At 55.8% G+C, this 17,491-nt stretch overlaps 1 protein-coding gene across 2 annotated transcripts; it reads left to right on the top strand.

The window, feature by feature from the left end:
• Window positions 1-900: 900 nt before the first annotated feature.
• TRAIP (TRAF interacting protein) lies at window positions 901-16,135 on the top strand. 2 transcript variants are annotated; one of them, XM_069735993.1, is made up of 15 exons: window positions 901-1,055; window positions 6,245-6,302; window positions 6,379-6,462; window positions 8,147-8,186; window positions 8,625-8,752; window positions 8,989-9,083; window positions 9,153-9,266; window positions 12,540-12,627; window positions 13,019-13,108; window positions 13,252-13,340; window positions 13,416-13,571; window positions 14,137-14,188; window positions 14,262-14,384; window positions 15,272-15,322; window positions 15,515-16,135. In XM_069735993.1, exons 1-15 carry the CDS (start codon window positions 958-960, stop codon window positions 15,626-15,628), a joined length of 1,380 nt encoding a protein of 459 aa, XP_069592094.1. In that variant the 5' UTR covers window positions 901-957; the 3' UTR covers window positions 15,629-16,135. The 2 variants fall into 2 exon arrangements, with proteins under 2 accessions (XP_069592094.1, XP_069592095.1); XM_069735994.1 differs by lacking the exon at window positions 901-1,055 and adding an exon at window positions 5,647-5,695.
• Window positions 16,136-17,491: the final 1,356 nt, after the last annotated feature.

Genomic DNA, 17,491 nt, shown 5'->3' with positions numbered 1-17,491 from the left:
ACTCCTCCTGTCACGGTCCGCTCATCACCGTCCCTCTGACAACTCCTCCTGTCACGGTCCGCTCATCACCGTCCCTCTGACAACTCCTCCTGTCACGGTCCGCTCATCACCGTCCCTCTGACAACTCCTGTCACGGTCTGCTCATCACCTCCCCTCTGACAACTCCTCCTGTCACGGTCCGCTCATCACCTCCCCTCTGACAACTCCTCCTGTCACGGTCCGCACATCACCTCCTCTCTGACAACTCCTGTCACGGTCTGCTCATCACCTCCCCTCTGACAACTCCTCCTGTCACGGTCTGCTCATCACCTCCCCTCTGACAACTCCTCCTGTCACGGTCCGCTCATCACCGTCCCTCTGACAACTCCTCCTGTCACGGTCTGCTCATCACCTCCCCTCTGACAACTCCTCCTGTCACGGTCCGCTCATCACCGTCCCTCTGACAACTCCTCCTGTCACGGTCTGCTCATCACCTCCCCTCTGACAACTCCTCCTGTCACGGTCCGCTCATCACCGTCCCTCTGACAACTCCTCCTGTCACGGTCCGCACATCACCTCCTCTCTGACAACTCCTGTCACGGTCTGCTCATCACCTCCCCTCTGACAACTCCTCCTGTCACGGTCTGCTCATCACCTCCCCTCTGACAACTCCTCCTGTCACGGTCTGCTCATCACCTCCCCTCTGACAACTCCTCCTGTCACGGTCTGCTCATCACCTCCCCTCTGACAACTCCTCCTGTCACGATCGGCAGACACGGCTGATCTCTCTCTCTGCGGTATATAATGTATCACCTGCACTGATGACGTCACACGCACGGCACGCTGCGCACTCTGTCCATCTTATTTTCCCGCCAGTCGCAGCTTCGTGACGTCATGACGTTCTCCTGCGCGGCCAATCAGCAGTCGTGTCTCTGGTGACGTCAATGCCGGCGGTAAACACGATCCTGTGTTGCTGTGATGCCGATCCGCGCCCAGTGCTCCATCTGCTCCGACTTCCTGGATCACCTCAGCGATGTGGCGGCCATCCACTGCGGGCACACCTTCCACCAGCTGTGGTAACGAGTGCGCCCGGAACATGTGTGCGCCCGGGATATGTGTCCCCCGGTGTAATGTGTGCGGCCATCCACTGCGGGCACACCTTCCACCAGCTGTGGTAACGAGTGCGCCCGGAACATGTGTGCGCCCGGGATATGTGTCCCCCGGTGTAATGTGTGCGGCCATCCACTGCGGGCACACCTTCCACCAGCTGTGGTAACGAGTGCGCCCGGAACATGTGTGCGCCCGGGATATGTGTCCCCCGGTGTAATGTGTGCGGCCATCCACTGCGGGCACACCTTCCACCAGCTGTGGTAACGAGTGCGCCCGGAACATGTGTGCGCCCGGAATATGTGTCCCCCTGTGTAATGTGTGCGGCCATCCACTGCGGGCACACCTTCCACCAGCTGTGGTAACGAGTGCGCCCGGAACATGTGTGCGCCCGGAATATGTGTCCCCCGGTGTAATGTGTGCGGCCATCCACTGCGGGCACACCTTCCACCAGCTGTGGTAACGAGTGCGCCCGGAACATGTGTGCGCCCGGGATATGTGTCCCCCGGTGTAATGTGTGCGGCCATCCACTGCGGGCACACCTTCCACCAGCTGTGGTAACGAGTGCGCCCGGAACATGTGTGCGCCCGGGATATGTGTCCCCCGGTGTAATGTGTGCGGCCATCCACTGCGGGCACACCTTCCACCAGCTGTGGTAACGAGTGCGCCCGGAACATGTGTGCGCCCGGGATATGTGTCCCCCGGTGTAATGTGTGCGGCCATCCACTGCGGGCACACCTTCCACCAGCTGTGGTAACGAGTGCGCCCGGAACATGTGTGCGCCCGGAATATGTGTCCCCCGGTGTAATGTGTGCGGCCATCCACTGCGGGCACACCTTCCACCAGCTGTGGTAACGAGTGCGCCCGGAACATGTGTGCGCCCGGAATATGTGTCCCCCGGTGTAATGTGTGCGGCCATCCACTGCGGGCACACCTTCCACCAGCTGTGGTAACGAGTGCGCCCGGAACATGTGTGCGCCCGGAATATGTGTCCCCCGGTGTAATGTGTGCGGCCATCCACTGCGGGCACACCTTCCACCAGCTGTGGTAACCAGTGCGCCCGGAACATGTGTGCGCCCGGAATATGTGTCCCCCTGTGTAACGTGTGCGGCCGGGATATGTGTCCCCCCCGATGTAACGTGTGTGCGGCCATCCACTGCGGGCACACCTTCCACCAGCTGTGGTAACCAGTGCGCCCGGAACATGTGTGCGCCCGGAATATGTGTCCCCCGGTGTAATGTGTGCGGCCGGGATATGTGTCCCCCGGTGTAACGTGTGTGCGGCCATCCACTGCGGGCACACCTTCCACCAGCTGTGGTAACCAGTGCGCCCGGAACATGTGTGCGCCCGGAATATGTGTCCCCCGGTGTAATGTGTGCGGCCATCCACTGCGGGCACACCTTCCACCAGCTGTGGTAACCAGTGCGCCCGGAACATGTGTGCGCCCGGAATATGTGTCCCCCGGTGTAATGTGTGCGGCCATCCACTGCGGGCACACCTTCCACCAGCTGTGGTAACCAGTGCGCCCGGAACATGTGTGCGCCCGGAATATGTGTCCCCCTGTGTAATGTGTGCGGCCATCCACTGCGGGCACACCTTCCACCAGCTGTGGTAACCAGTGCGCCCGGAACATGTGTGCGCCCGGAATATGTGTCCCCCGGTGTAATGTGTGCGGCCATCCACTGCGGGCACACCTTCCACCAGCTGTGGTAACCAGTGCGCCCGGAACATGTGTGCGCCCGGAATATGTGTCCCCCGGTGTAATGTGTGCGGCCATCCACTGCGGGCACACCTTCCACCAGCTGTGGTAACCAGTGCGCCCGGAACATGTGTGCGCCCGGAATATGTGTCCCCCTGTGTAATGTGTGCGGCCATCCACTGCGGGCACACCTTCCACCAGCTGTGGTAACCAGTGCGCCCGGAACATGTGTGCGCCCGGAATATGTGTCCCCCGGTGTAATGTGTGCGGCCATCCACTGCGGGCACACCTTCCACCAGCTGTGGTAACCAGTGCGCCCGAAACATGTGTGCGCCCGGAATATGTGTCCCCCGGTGTAATGTGTGCGGCCATCCACTGCGGGCACACCTTCCACCAGCTGTGGTAACCAGTGCGCCCGGAACATGTGTGCGCCCGGAATATGTGTCCCCCGGTGTAATGTGTGCGGCCATCCACTGCGGGCACACCTTCCACCAGCTGTGGTAACCAGTGCGCCCGGAACATGTGTGCGCCCGGAATATGTGTCCCCCTGTGTAATGTGTGCGGCCATCCACTGCGGGCACACCTTCCACCAGCTGTGGTAACCAGTGCGCCCGGAACATGTGTGCGCCCGGAATATGTGTCCACCGGTGTAATGTGTGCGGCCATCCACTGCGGGCACACCTTCCACCAGCTGTGGTAACCAGTGCGCCCGGAACATGTGTGCGCCCGGAATATGTGTCCCCCGGTGTAATGTGTGCGGCCATCCACTGCGGGCACACCTTCCACCAGCTGTGGTAACGAGTGCGCCCGGAACATGTGTGCGCCCGGAATATGTGTCCCCCGGTGTAATGTGTGCGGCCATCCACTGCGGGCACACCTTCCACCAGCTGTGGTAACCAGTGCGCCCGGAATATGTGTCCCCCTGTGTAATGTGTGCGGCCATCCACTGCGGGCACACCTTCCACCAGCTGTGGTAACCAGTGCGCCCGGAACATGTGTGCGCCCGGAATATGTGTCCCCCTGTGTAATGTGTGCGGCCATCCACTGCGGGCACACCTTCCACCAGCTGTGGTAACCAGTGCGCCCGGAACATGTGTGCGCCCGGAATATGTGTCCCCCGGTGTAATGTGTGCGGCCATCCACTGCGGGCACACCTTCCACCAGCTGTGGTAACCAGTGCGCCCGGAATATGTGTCCCCCGGTGTAATGTGTGCGCCCGGAATATGTGTCCCCCCCGGTGTAATGTGTGCGCCCGGAATATGTGTCCCCCCCCCCCCCCCCCGGTGTAACGTGTGTGCGGCCATCCACTGCGGGCACACCTTCCACCAGCTGTGGTAACCAGTGCGCCCGGAACATGTGTCCCCCTGTGTAATGTTGTGTGCGGCCATCCACTGCGGGCACACCTTCCACCAGCTGTGGTAACCAGTGCGCCCGGAACATGTGTGCGCCCGGAATATGTGTCCCCCGGTGTAATGTGTGCGGCCATCCACTGCGGGCACACCTTCCACCAGCTGTGGTAACCAGTGCGCCCGGAACATGTGTGCGCCCGGAATATGTGTCCCCCGGTGTAATGTGTGCGGCCATCCACTGCGGGCACACCTTCCACCAGCTGTGGTAACCAGTGCGCCCGGAACATGTGTGCGCCCGGAATATGTGTCCCCCGGTGTAATGTGTGCGGCCATCCACTGCGGGCACACCTTCCACCAGCTGTGGTAACCAGTGCGCCCGGAACATGTGTGCGCCCGGAATATGTGTCCCCCGGTGTAATGTGTGCGGCCATTCACTGCGGGCACACCTTCCACCAGCTGTGGTAACCAGTGCGCCCGGAACATGTGTGCGCCCGGAATATGTGTCCCCCTGTGTAATGTGTGCGGCCATCCACTGCGGGCACACCTTCCACCAGCTGTGGTAACCAGTGCGCCCGGAATATGTGTCCCCCGGTGTAATGTGTGCGGCCATCCACTGCGGGCACACCTTCCACCAGCTGTGGTAACCAGTGCGCCCGGAACATGTGTGCGCCCGGAATATGTGTCCCCCGGTGTAATGTGTGCGCCCGGAAAATGTGTCCCCCCCGGTGTAATGTGTGCGCCCGGAATATGTGTCCCCCCCCCCCCCCCCGGTGTAACGTGTGTGCGGCCATCCACTGCGGGCACACCTTCCACCAGCTGTGGTAACCAGTGCGCCCGGAACATGTGTCCCCCGGTGTAATGTGTGCGGCCATCCACTGCGGGCACACCTTCCACCAGCTGTGGTAACGAGTGCGCCTGGGATATGTGTCCCCCCCCCCCCCACTGTGTAACGTGTGCGCCCGGGATATGTGTCCCCCCGGTGTAATGTGTGCGCCCGGAATATGTGTCCCCCCCCCCCCCCCCTGGTGTAATGTGCGGCCATCCAATGCGGGCACACCTTCCACTAGCTGTGGTAACCAGTGCGCCCGGGATATGTGTCCCCCCCCCCCCCCCCACTGTGTAACGTGTGCGCCCGGAATATGTGTCCCCCCGGTGTAATGTGTGCGGCCATCCACTGCGGGCACACCTTCCACCAGCTGTGGTAACGAGTGCGCCCGGGATATGTGTCCCCCCCCCCCCCCCCACTGTGTAACGTGTGCGCCCGGAATATGTGTCCCCCCGGTGTAATGTGTGCGGCCATCCACTGCGGGCACACCTTCCACCAGCTGTGGTAACGAGTGCGCCCGGGATATGTGTCCCCCCGGTGTAATGTGTGTCCCCCCCCCCCTGGTGTAATGTGTGCGGCCATCCAATGCGGGCACACCTTCCACTAGCTGTGGTAACCAGTGCGCCCGGGATATGTTTCCCCCCCCCCACTGTGTAACGTGTGCGCCCGGAATATGTGTCCCCCCGGTGTAATGTGTGCGGCCATCCACTGCGGGCACACCTTCCACCAGCTGTGGTAACGAGTGCGCCCGGGATATGTGTCCCCCCGTCCAAACCCCCCCCCCCTCTTCCCCGGTGTAATGTGTGCGCCTGGAATATATCCCCCCGTGTAATGTGTGCGCCCGGAATATGTGTCCCCCCCCCAGTGTGTAATGTGTGCGCCCGGAATATGTGTCCCCCCCCAGTGTGTAATGTGTGCGCCCGGAATATATGTCCCCCGTGTAATGTGTGCTCCCGGAATATATGTCCCCCGTGTAATGTGTGCTCCCGGAATATATGTCCCCCGTGTAATGTGTGCTCCCGGAATATATGTCCCCGTGTAATGTGTGCTCCCGGAATATATGTCCCCCGTGTAATGTGTGCGCCCGGAATATATCCCCCGGTGTAATGTGTGCGCCCGTAATGTATCCCCCCAGTGTGTAATGTGTGCGCCTGGAATATATACCCCCGGTGTAATGTGTGCACCCGGAATGAATCCCCCCAGTGTGTAATGTGTGCGCCTGGAATACCCCCCAGCTGTGTCTGCCCCCTCATAGGTTTGTGGGGGCTCTTCCTCTCTCCTCAGCCTGGAGCAATGGTTCTCCTCCGCCCCGCACCGGACGTGTCCTCAGTGCCGCATCCAGGTGAGTCCCGGCCGCTGCTGCCTCCTGCTCAGTGACTGCCCCTGGTGGCCATCATTAGTAACGCGCTGTCTCACAGGTCAGTAAGCGGCAGATCATACAGAAGCTTTTCTTTGATGTTGGATTGGAGGAAGACGTGACCCTTGACCCCGAGTCCCTGAAGGTGCGCCCCTCCCCTGCTCCTATGTATGTATACACACTCACACTCACTATTGTCAGGAGATAGGAAGAAGTTCTGATTACTTCAACTACACATACAGAGCTCTCAGCTGCAGTTTCCTCTGCCTGCCAGCCCAGGCTGGAATTCTAAGCCACTCTTCCTCCCTCCCTCCTGCTATGTAGCCATAATGTGAGACCAGCGTGCTAGCAACGTCCACGGAGGAATTTTTATAGCTCTGAGCTGTGAAAGCCAGCCTCTCCCTAAGCCCCTCATCCCGCCTCCCGCCTGATACCAGCTATAACTGGTACAGCAACTTTCCAACCTGCATGGGACTCTATTGTTCTTTTAAAGTTATGCATACTGGCACCAATCCGGCTTAGCGATATAAGGATTATATATTCCAGATGTCCACCGAGAGATCTATAGCTCACTGAAATCGTTAGGAGCTAAACCCAACGAATTGCAAGGAGCGGATTTCTCCGTAAGCGAGTCATGTATCTACGTTGTGTTTACGCTTAAAAGAACCCCCCTGACGTGGTGGACATCCTGATCATTGTGTCATTCTTATACGAGGTTCATACAGCGAGTTATGTATAGAAATGGTTTGTCATAACTCTAAGAAAGGGGAGGATTCAGCCCTGATTGAGGTCACCACAGGGGGAGTGCCTTGGTTTTAGGCTGGGAGATAAGTGAGTGAGACATCAGTCTTCACTAGTCTTTGTCCTGGGTCTAGCTGCAAAACAGATGTGTGATATGCATCTAGATGTGTACCCATCCCCCACGGCACACGGTCAGCCATGAGATGAAATGATCTGAAAGAAATGTAAGTGTTTTTCAACTTTAAACCCATTTTATTTGTAATTGTACTGTACATACGACATTTATCTTATTTATAATACCTTTTTATGCTTTTGTAAACACTGCCTACCTTTTTTGGAGTAAAATATATAAAATTACTAGCTTTTTTTTCTCCTTGCTCTATAACAAACTGTCACGTCCTCTGAAGTGAATTACGCTACTAATCTGGGTTGGCTCCGGACCCGTTATTAATTTAAAAAATTAGAGCTGGTGGCAGTGGATTTGTCCTGTGCGTTTGGGAGGCTTTGTAGCGACAGCAGCATTGATAATTATTGTTCCCGCCTGAGTGGGAGTAGTTATATCGCCCTCGCTGCCGTGTGCCTATTACCCAGTACAAAGTAAGGCAGCCTTTCTGGCGATTAATTATCCTAGGTCCCGATCTGACCTGAGGGTAAGGGGGGCGCCAGAGAACTGCAAGTTCCAAACCGGAAGTGGGCGATAGATAAATCCCCTTCAGAAAAGAACCAGGGGCGACCAAACAACCTCGGTCATGACAAATTGGTGTGAGTGGTGGGGATGATAAAGGCATCCTCCCCCTGCATCGGGACAACTACTCACACTATATACCCTCATTATACACACACTATAAACACACACTATATACCCTCATTATACACACTATACACATTCACACTATATACCCTCATTATACACACACACTATATACACACTCACACTATATACCCTCATTATACACACACTATATACACATTCACTCACTCACACTATATACCCTCATTATACACACACACTATATACACATTCACTCACACACACTATATACACATACACTCACTGTAACGTTACAATCTTCTTCCTCGCTTTACAGAATGAAGTGGATCGGATGAAGGCGAGTCTACAGCTGAGAGGTGCGTCCTGCCGGGGCCATCACTGAGGTCACACAATATTCCTTTCCACTTCTTAAATGGATTGTCCACCCCTACAAATGATTTTAGCATAAGCTCGGACCCCTGTGCTGCCGTCTCCTGACCCCAGCGCTGACGCTTCAGATGTCCGTGAGAATGTGTCTCTTCTGGAGGGCGCTATACAGTGGGGGAGGGGAGGGGGCACGGGGCGGAGGCTGCAGGGGAACGGAGGCTGCACCACTTCTCAGTCCAGGTGTGGCCTCCTCCCGCCAGTGCGGCCTCAGCTCTTGTGGGCTCCGATCACAGGGGATAAGGCCATTCAGATTGGGGGTCTGGAGGTCACTGCCGATCATCCAGTGAGACCACTGCTCAGCCACGGGAGCTCTGTGCACCCAACTGTAGGCCTTTGTCATTCAGGGGTTAACAATGTTGCTCTTGCAGAGAAGGAAAAGCGAGAAAGTCAGAAGCTTGTGGATTCCCTGCGGGAAATGCTGGAGATCCGGAACGTCACCATAGAAAGTCTCCAGAGGAAGGTGGACGAGCTGGAGATGCTGTGCGCCTCTTTGAAGGTACCGGGGACGGCGTTGCCACCCTCCTCCTCACCCTCTTCCATTTCATTGTCATTTTCACTGTCCTCATCCAGCCCGCTCCCCGCCACCTCCGCCTTCTCTCCTCCGGCCCACTCCCCGCCGCCTCCTACCTACTCTCCTCCGGCCTGCTCCTCTCCTCCGGCCCGCCACCTCTGCCTCCTCTCCTCCGGCCCCCTCCCCGCCGCCTCTTCCTCCTCGCCTCTTCTCTATTTTAGAGACAGATGAATTTCTTCGATCTGCAACAATCGGAGACAAAAGCTGCGAAGGAGGAAGCGCGACGCCTGCGGAACAAGCTGCAGCAGCTTCAGAGGTGGGTGTGGCCATGGGTGGGGCTTATTGTGTCAGCAGTGCTAACCAATCATCCGTCTGTCTGTCACAGCATCGAAGTTCTGCTCCAATCTCAGCGACCGGAGGTGGAGACCATGATCCGAGACATCGGCTCTGGAGCCGCCGCCGTGGAGCAACTGGCCATATACTGCGTGTCACTAAAGAAGTAAGCTGCTGACAATCACTGCACCAGCAGAATAGTGAGTGCAGCTCTGGAGTATAATACAGGATGTAACTCAGAATCTGTAATGTGATGTGTGGTGAAATATGTGTATCTATATATCTATATCTATATATCTATGTGTGTGTAGTGATATATGTCTAGGGTTATATGTGTGACTAGTGATAATGTAACATCTGTCCTGAAGGCAAGTCGCACCTAGGAGTTAATAGGTACTTCCTTGGGACTAGTAGAAATTGTGTCTCCATATCTCACCAGGAGGTCTAGCTAGGGCCAAGAAGAAAGGTAACATTTGGCACCTCCTAGGTCTTGGAGGGGAGATGTTAATTGCGGCCTGAGGGAATCTATTCCTGAGAACCTTTTCACAAGTGTCTCAAGAGAAAAATAGTATATTCATAAGTAGCGCAGCCGTGGCCAATCAGAAAGCCAGCAATTATGATATTAACCTGAGGAGCCGGTCTAAAAACCTGACCTCCAGACCACCGTTATAAATTTAGGCTGCAGACTGAGAATTGTGTTCACATTATGGGGGCAGCCTGAGAAGCTGATGTGATCCAATCTACATTCACCCCCCCCCCCCCACCCCTCAGGGAGCAGAAAGCAACTACCAGTTAGATAATTTCTGTAAGTTCTCTTTATTTTATACTGTTTTGCATAAGTTGTATGTCTTTTTATCATATTTTTATACCTTTTCTTATTGTAAGCATTGAACCTTTTGTTATTACAGTATAAAACTTTAACAAGTTGAACCTTGAATGTTCTAAAAGAATCCATAGCCTAAGGTGTGTGAGCCTTATAAGTGATAGACATTATTAGTATTATTAGTTCCGGGAGTCATCGCCCGTGTATTCGGTGAGTGGTGGCAGCGGGTATGTGGCCTGGGTCGGTGTGTGATTTATGCTCCCATTACAGCATAGGACAGAGGTTGAATGCTGGACTGAGAGGGGCGATAGATTAACCCTTGCAGGCACAACCCAAGTCACGTGAGAGCGGGCACGTGATGAATAAGTGACACCACGGAGAAGGGATCCGTGACATAATGTATGTACACAGTGACTGCACCAGCAGAATAGTGAGTGCAGCTCTGCAGTATTTATTATTATTTATTTATATAGCACCATTAATTCCATGGTGCTGTACATGAGAAAGGAGTTACATACAGGGTTATAGATATTGTTTACAGTAAACGGGTTTACAGTGACGTGCTGGTACAGAGGGGAGAAGACCCTGTCCTTTGTCCTTGCGGACTTACATTCTATGGGATAGTGGGGAAGAGACAGAAGGTAGGGGCGAGGCGGCGGCTCTGGCGATGGAGAGGCGGCAGAATGATTATTGCAGGCAGTAGGCTTTCCTGAAGAGATGGGTTTTCAGGTTCTGTCTGAAGGATCCGAGGGTGGTGGATAGTCGGACGTGTTGAGGCGTGGAATTCCAGAGGATGGGGGATATTCGGGAGAAATCTTGGAGGCGATTGTGTGAGGAACGAATAAGTGTGGAGGAGAGTAGGAGGTCTTGGGAGGATCGGAGATTACGTGAGGGAAGATTTTGGTAGATTAGTTCAGAGATATAGTGAGGGACAGGTTGTGGATGGCTTTGTAGATCAGAGTCAGTAGTTTGTACTGGATTCGTTGGGGGAATTGGGAGCCAGTGGAGGGATTGGCAGAGGGGAGAAGCAGGGGAGTAGCGAGGAGAGAGGTGGATTAGCCGGGCAGCAGAGTTGAGGACAGACTGGAGAGGTGCAGGAGAGTTAGCGGGGAGGCCACAGAGGAGGGTGTTGCAGTAATCGAGGTGGGAGATGATGAGGGCATGCACAAGAGTTTTAGTAGATTGTTGGCTGAGGAAGGGACGGATTCTGGCAATATTTTTGAGTTGGAGGTGGCAAGAGTTTGGACGTGCGGTTTGAAGGACAGGGCAGAGTCAAGAGTTACCCCGAGGCAGCGAATTTCAGGTGCGGGAGAGAGTGTGATGCCATTTACTATAATAGATAGATCAGGTAGGGGGGATACGTGAGGTGGGGGAAAGATGATGAGTTCGGTTTTGTCTACATTGAGTTTTAGGAAGCGAGAGTTGAAGGAGGATATGGCTGACAGACACTCCGGGATTCTGGAAAGAAGAGAGGTGACATCTGGGCCAGAGAGGTAGATCTGAGTGTCTTCCGCATACAGGTGGTACTGGAAGCCATGGGACTTAGAGTTGTCCTAGGCCAAGAGTATAGATGGAAAAAAGTAGGGGCCCTAGGACAGAGCCCTGAGGGACTCCAACAGAGAGAGGGTGGGATGAGGAGGTAGTGTGGGAGTGGGAAACGCTAAATGTGCGGTCGGAAAGGTATGAGGCAATCCAGGATAGGGTGAGGTCTATGATGCAGAGGGAAGAAAGAACCTGTAGCAATAGGCAGTGGTCGACTGTGTCGAAAGCAGAGGACAGGTCAAGAAGGAGGAGGATGGAGAACTGTCTGTTAGTTTTGGCTGTGAGTAAGTCATTAGTAATTTTTGTCAGGGCAGTTTCGGTGGAGTGGTGGGGGCAGAAGCCAGATTGGAGGTTGTCAAGAAGAGTGTTAGATGAGAGGTGGGAGGAAAGTTGAGCATGGACATGCTGCTCAAGGAGTTTGGAAGTTTGGTAGCTGGCATAGCAGTTGGGTCAATGTTAGTTTTTTTGAGGATGGGTGTTATGGTGGCATGTTGGAAGGCCGAGGGGAAAGTGCCAGAAGATAGCGGTAGGTTGAAGAGATGGGTTAGGGCTGGAATGAGGGTGTTGGTGAGGTTGGGGAGCAGGTGGGAAGGGATGGGGTCAAGTGCGCAGGTGGTAAGGTGCCATTTGGAGAAGAGGTGAGTAAGTTCTCCTTCAGTGATGTTGGAGAGGGAGGTTATTAGGGAAGGGCAGAGGTCTGGTATATGGAGTGGTTGGGGTGATGGAACAGTAATGTAATGTGGTGGTTTTCAGGGTGGGCTCCTGGAGGGTCGGATCTTCTCATCTCCAGTACATGCTGATGGTTATTACGCTCTCGTCCGCGCAGGTTGATTGAGGGCCGGATGCGTTGTATAAACAGTTTACCTTTCCTCCCTCCTTGACCCCGGATGTATCTCTGGTGTCTGCCGCTCGGGGGTCGCGGGGTCAGCAGAGACTCGTTAATATAAATAATTTATTTTAGCGCAGGACGAGCGGCTGAGGATTAGAAGCAGATGGGGACGCTGCTGTCTGGGGGGCTTGCTCTGGTTTTGGACTCCTCGTGTTTTTAACCTTTTCTTTTCCTTCTGTGTTCAGGGAATATGAGAATCTGAAAGACGTTCGGAAATCTTCCTCCGAGATGATGGAGAAGCTGAAGAAGGAGCTGTTCTCCTCTAATCACAAGGTCTGGGGTCCGGAGGGGCTTCTGTATACCGCGGCCTCTCAGCTGTCATGGAGTCACCACAGTGTGTGCTACATAACGTTATCGGGTGGGCACAGGATGCAGCGTGTCACACATTGGGGGCACAGGCTCTGCATGAAATGGGGGGAGTGCAGTGCACAGAGGCCTCAGGTGGGGAGTCTCGATGTCACACAGGTGCTGTACTCTGGTGTGTTACATGGGGGGTCGCGGTGTCACACAGGGGCACAGTACACGCAGGTTTGCGCTTTTTCTGCTCCGCCCATAGCACTTTGTGTATTGATGCACTGGTGACTCGGCCATGACACCCTGGTGCCCAGCTGTTCCTGCAGAGCTGCCGCGCGCTGAGTTTCGCCTGGTTTCCTCCCCCTCTTAGGTCCAGATGGCGGAGCAGGAGCGGGGCAGGGCCCGGGACGAGCTCGGGGCCGCACAGAAAGAGCTGGAGAACGCAGACAGGGAAATTCTGGTGAGATCTGGGGCCGTTACTAGTGAGCAGCGCTGCCACCTGGTGGCTGACTGTGGGGTGTGCAGGTCTGGTTTTGTGTAATGGGGTCCACTCCGGGGGACGTTTCTGCGGCTTCTGCTGTCACAATCATGTCGCTGTCTCAGAGTCTGAAGAAGAAGGTGGAGTTCCTGCAGAAGACGCTGAGCTCGCCGACCGCCACCAACGAGGCCATCAGCCGGCTGATATGTGAGAGGTGAGGAGACCCTCAGCGTCCGGGCTGGGTCCACCACGTACTGTGCTCCTGACGCCATGCTCCCTTCCCCCACAGTCCTGCGCCCATCGGTCTGCAGCGGCCGCGGCTCCGTCCTCCGGTGATGGGTGATGACATTAACCTGGAGCTGAGATTTGACGTCAGCACCCCGGAGCCGACCGCACAGAGGGCCACCATCTCTCCGTGGAAGAAGATCAAGCTGGACAAGAGCGAGTAAGAAGGCAGCGGACATGACGCTTGTGGGGTCTGCTCCCGGGCGTGGCGGCTCCATGTCGGTGGGTCGGGAAGTTGATTGCCAGAGGCTTGGAGGGTCCCTGGAGCAGTGAGGGTGGGCGCACCCTGGGGGCTGGTGGTTACCCCGACCATCTGTCTGATGCTGGCGGCCATCGCTGCACGTCTGTCCTCTGCGTTCATCATCGGATGTGGCGGGGTGCAGTGCCGTTATGGGGGTCATAGCGTCCTGTTCGGGGAATGTTCGGCATATAATTATTAGGTGCAGTCCATACACATGCTAATATACAGGCGCGGTCTCCCCGAGCGTCACTGCCGGCCGCTGCTCTTCATTTCTTCTCAGTGTAGTGATGGATGTTTCTACGCGGCGTGTCCGGGCCGGAATGGAGTCGCTGCTGCCTGTGAATATGACGCCCAGACAGGTCGCATGAGGCCATGGGGGGCTGCTCTGAGGGGCCCCAGAAGGTTCTCGGCTTGGTCGGCTCTTCCATGTCACGGCATCTTTCTACACGCGGCTGTCACTTTACTGCACTGTCTTTTCCTACAGGCCGCCCGCCAGCCAGAATAGGAGCGCTCTGCAGGACTCTAGAGGGTTAATGGTAAGCGTCCGCTCGAGGCGTTAACACCGCTGCGACTCTCATCCTCCCAAGTGACGCCGTCTGTTCTCATTAGAGCCTTGCAGCGAGAATGAACGCAGCGACTGACGAGGAGGAGCTGCCGCCATTTATAAAGAACTCGCTGCTGCACAAGAAACCAATGAGGAGCCTGGTCAGTGCGCGGCCGAGCGAGGGCGTCGTGAGTATTTCCGACACATGGGGGTGGCCGAGCGAGGGCATCGTGAGCACCGCCAGCACGTGGTGGCCGAGCGAGGGCTTAGGGAGTACTGCCGGCACATGGGGAGTGGCCGAGCAAGGGCATCGTGAGTATCGCCTGGCACGTGGGGGCGGCCGAGCGAGGGCTTAGGGAGTACTGCCGGCACATGGGGAGTGGCCGAGCAAGGGCATCGTCAGTATCGCCTGGCACGTGGAGGCGGCCGAGCAAGGGCATCGTGTTTATCACCGGGCACATGGGAGTGGCGGAGCGAGGGCGTAGTGAGTACTGCTGGCACATGGGAGTGGCCGAGCGAGGGCGTAGTGAGTACTACTGGCACATGGGAGTGGCGGAGCGAGGGCGTAGTGAGTACTGCTGGCACATGGGAGTGGCCGAGCGAGGGCGTAGTGAGTACTGCTGGCACATGGGAGTGGCCGAGCGAGGGCGTAGTGAGTACTACTGGCACATGGGAGTGGCCGAGCGAGGGCGTAGTGAGTACTGCTGGCACATGGGAGTGGCCGAGCGAGGGCGTAGTGAGTACTCCTGGCACATGGGAGTGGCCGAGCGAGGGCGTAGTGAGTACTGCTGGCACATGGGAGTGGCCGAGCGAGGGCGTAGTGAGTACTGCTGGGCACGTGGGACGGCCGAGTGAGGGCATAGTAGGGGCAGCCGGGCACGTGGAGCCGGCCGAGCCCGGGAGTCGTGTGTACTGCCGGGCATGTGGGGATGCCCAGGCGTCGGGGCATATGTGGGTGGCAGGCACCTTCGTCCATTACACCTGGATGGTTCCGTATATAATGTAAAACCCGTATCCCGTGCAGATCTGGGTCGGTGGCGGCCATATTGTGCTGAGTTGTGTCTTTTCTTTTCAGGTCAGGACCGGATTCGATGGGTTGGGTGGACGCACAAAGTTCATCCAGACGGTATCCTTTACGTGGGGCGGCCATAGCAACCGACCGCCACCCTGACCTCCATTACGTCTTTATTATGCTGCCTCCAGCTCGTGGGCGTCCGGTGTGAGGCCAGAGTCGGGTCCGCGCCGTCTGTTTGTGTTGTCAGGGAAAGTCGCCATTCATAATCTACTGATAAAAATTTCTTTAACCCTTCGCTATCAGAGCAGCGTCATCGATATCCGGCCTCTGCCCCCTAAGGTAAAGCGGAAGAAGGTGTCCAGGCCGCCGGCCCCCAGCTCCTCCGCTCAGCCACGACTGGAAGATTACCTAAAGTAAATGATGCCAGAGGATTCTGGACTAATGGAGGAACCGTGACCTCCACGTGGGTATAGAGGCCACTGCACCAAAGGCGAGGATCCTGCGGGAAAGCTGGGCCTGCAGCCGTGGCCGCTCACGTGGCTTTCCACATCCTTAATCTGCTCTCTTATTGGACGACTGAAGGACTAATGTTCCTGCGGCTGTTACTGTCCACACTCCGGCCTCTCGCCCCCAGTGCCTCTGCGACAACCCTTTACTACTTGGTGGGGTACCTGTGGACCGGCCCCTCTCCCCCTTGGTGCGGCACCTGTGCGGTTCATGTCCTCTCCCTCCTTGGTGCGGTGGTCCGCTCACCCCTTCTATGTATTCCCCATCGGATTGGACAGTGTGGTCGCCCCCGGGGTTCACACCCTCGTGTTATGAGGGGGGGGGTCGGTATATTTTCAGGGTCTATGTGATTTTATTGTCACTGAGTTTGTCACGTCTCGTGTTCAGTTTTCTAATAAATGCTTGCTGTGACGAGGACATTGAGGGTAATGTTGCCGCCCTGGATTTATACCACCATTGGCCCCTGGAGTTGGGGTCACCAGGGGCTCCAGATTCCTGATGAAGAATATGAGGAGTATCACTCCCATCATCTGTGGGGGGGCTGAATCTTACTCCTGGGTGAGTGAAAACTTAGGTTAAGAAAAACCTAAGGAACTGGGAGCACAGGTGGTCTTCTGTTCCATCCTCCCAGTGGATGGAGATGGAACAAGGAGGTTGAATAAGATTCTGCAGGTGAACAACTGGCTAAGTCGATGGTGCCGTCAGCAAGGATTTGGATGTATGGATCATGGAGTGAATTACCTGTACGGTGGACTGCTTGCTAGAGATGGGGTGCACCTTACGAAGACTGGAAAAATTGTAATTGGAAGTCACCTTGCTACACTCATCAGGAGAGCTTTAAACTAGAACAATGCAGGAAGGGACACAAGAGGCCAGAAAAAGCCATACACCTGACTGTAAAGGTACCTTCACACATAACGATATCGTTAACAATATCGTTGCTTTTTGTGACGTAGCAACGATATCGTTAAGGAAATCGTTATGTGTGACAGCGACCAACGATCAGGCCCCTGCTGGGAGATCGCTGGTCGGGGAAGAAAGTCCAGAACTTTATTTCATCGCTGGACTCCCTGCTGACATCGCTGGATCGGCGTGTGTGACACCGATCCAGCGATGTCTTCACTGGTAACCAGGGTAAACATCGGGTTACTAAGCGCAGGGCCGCGCTTAGTAACCCGATGTTTACCCTGGTTACCAGCGTAAAAGTAAAAAAAACAAACGCTTTATACTTGCCTACCGCTGTCTGTCCCCGGCGCTGTGCTCTGCACTCCTGCTCTGGCTGTGAGCGTCGGTCAGCCGGAAAGCAGAGCGGTGACGTCACGGCTCTGCTTTCCGGCCGCTGTGCTCACAGCCAGTACAGGAGGAGTGCAGAGAAGCTGAGCGTCGGGGACAGACAGCGGTAGGTAAGTATGAAGCGTTTGTTTTTTTTTACTTTTACGCTGGTAACCAGGGTAAACATCGGGTTACTAAGCGCGGCCCTGCGCTTAGTTACCCGATGTTTACCCTGGTTACCGGCATCGTTGGTCGCTGGAAAGCTGTCTGTGTGACAGCTCTCCAGCGACCAAACAGCGACGCTGCAGCGATCCGGATCGTTGTCAGTATCGCTGCAGCGTCGCTGAGTGTGAAGGTACCTTAAGGCCGGTTTCACACGTCAGTGGCTCCGGTACGTGAGGTGACAGTTTCCTCATGTACCGGAGCCACTGACACACGTAGACACATTAAAATCAATGCATCTGTGCAGATGTCATTGATTTTTTGCGGACCGTGTCTCCG

The sequence above is a fragment of the Ranitomeya imitator genome, chromosome 8, assembly GCF_032444005.1.
Source record: "Ranitomeya imitator isolate aRanImi1 chromosome 8, aRanImi1.pri, whole genome shotgun sequence".
Taxonomy (NCBI): Eukaryota; Metazoa; Chordata; class Amphibia; order Anura; family Dendrobatidae; genus Ranitomeya; species Ranitomeya imitator.
The sequence above is the reverse complement of the archived record's forward strand: the minus strand, read 5'-3'. Positions and strand labels throughout refer to the sequence as shown.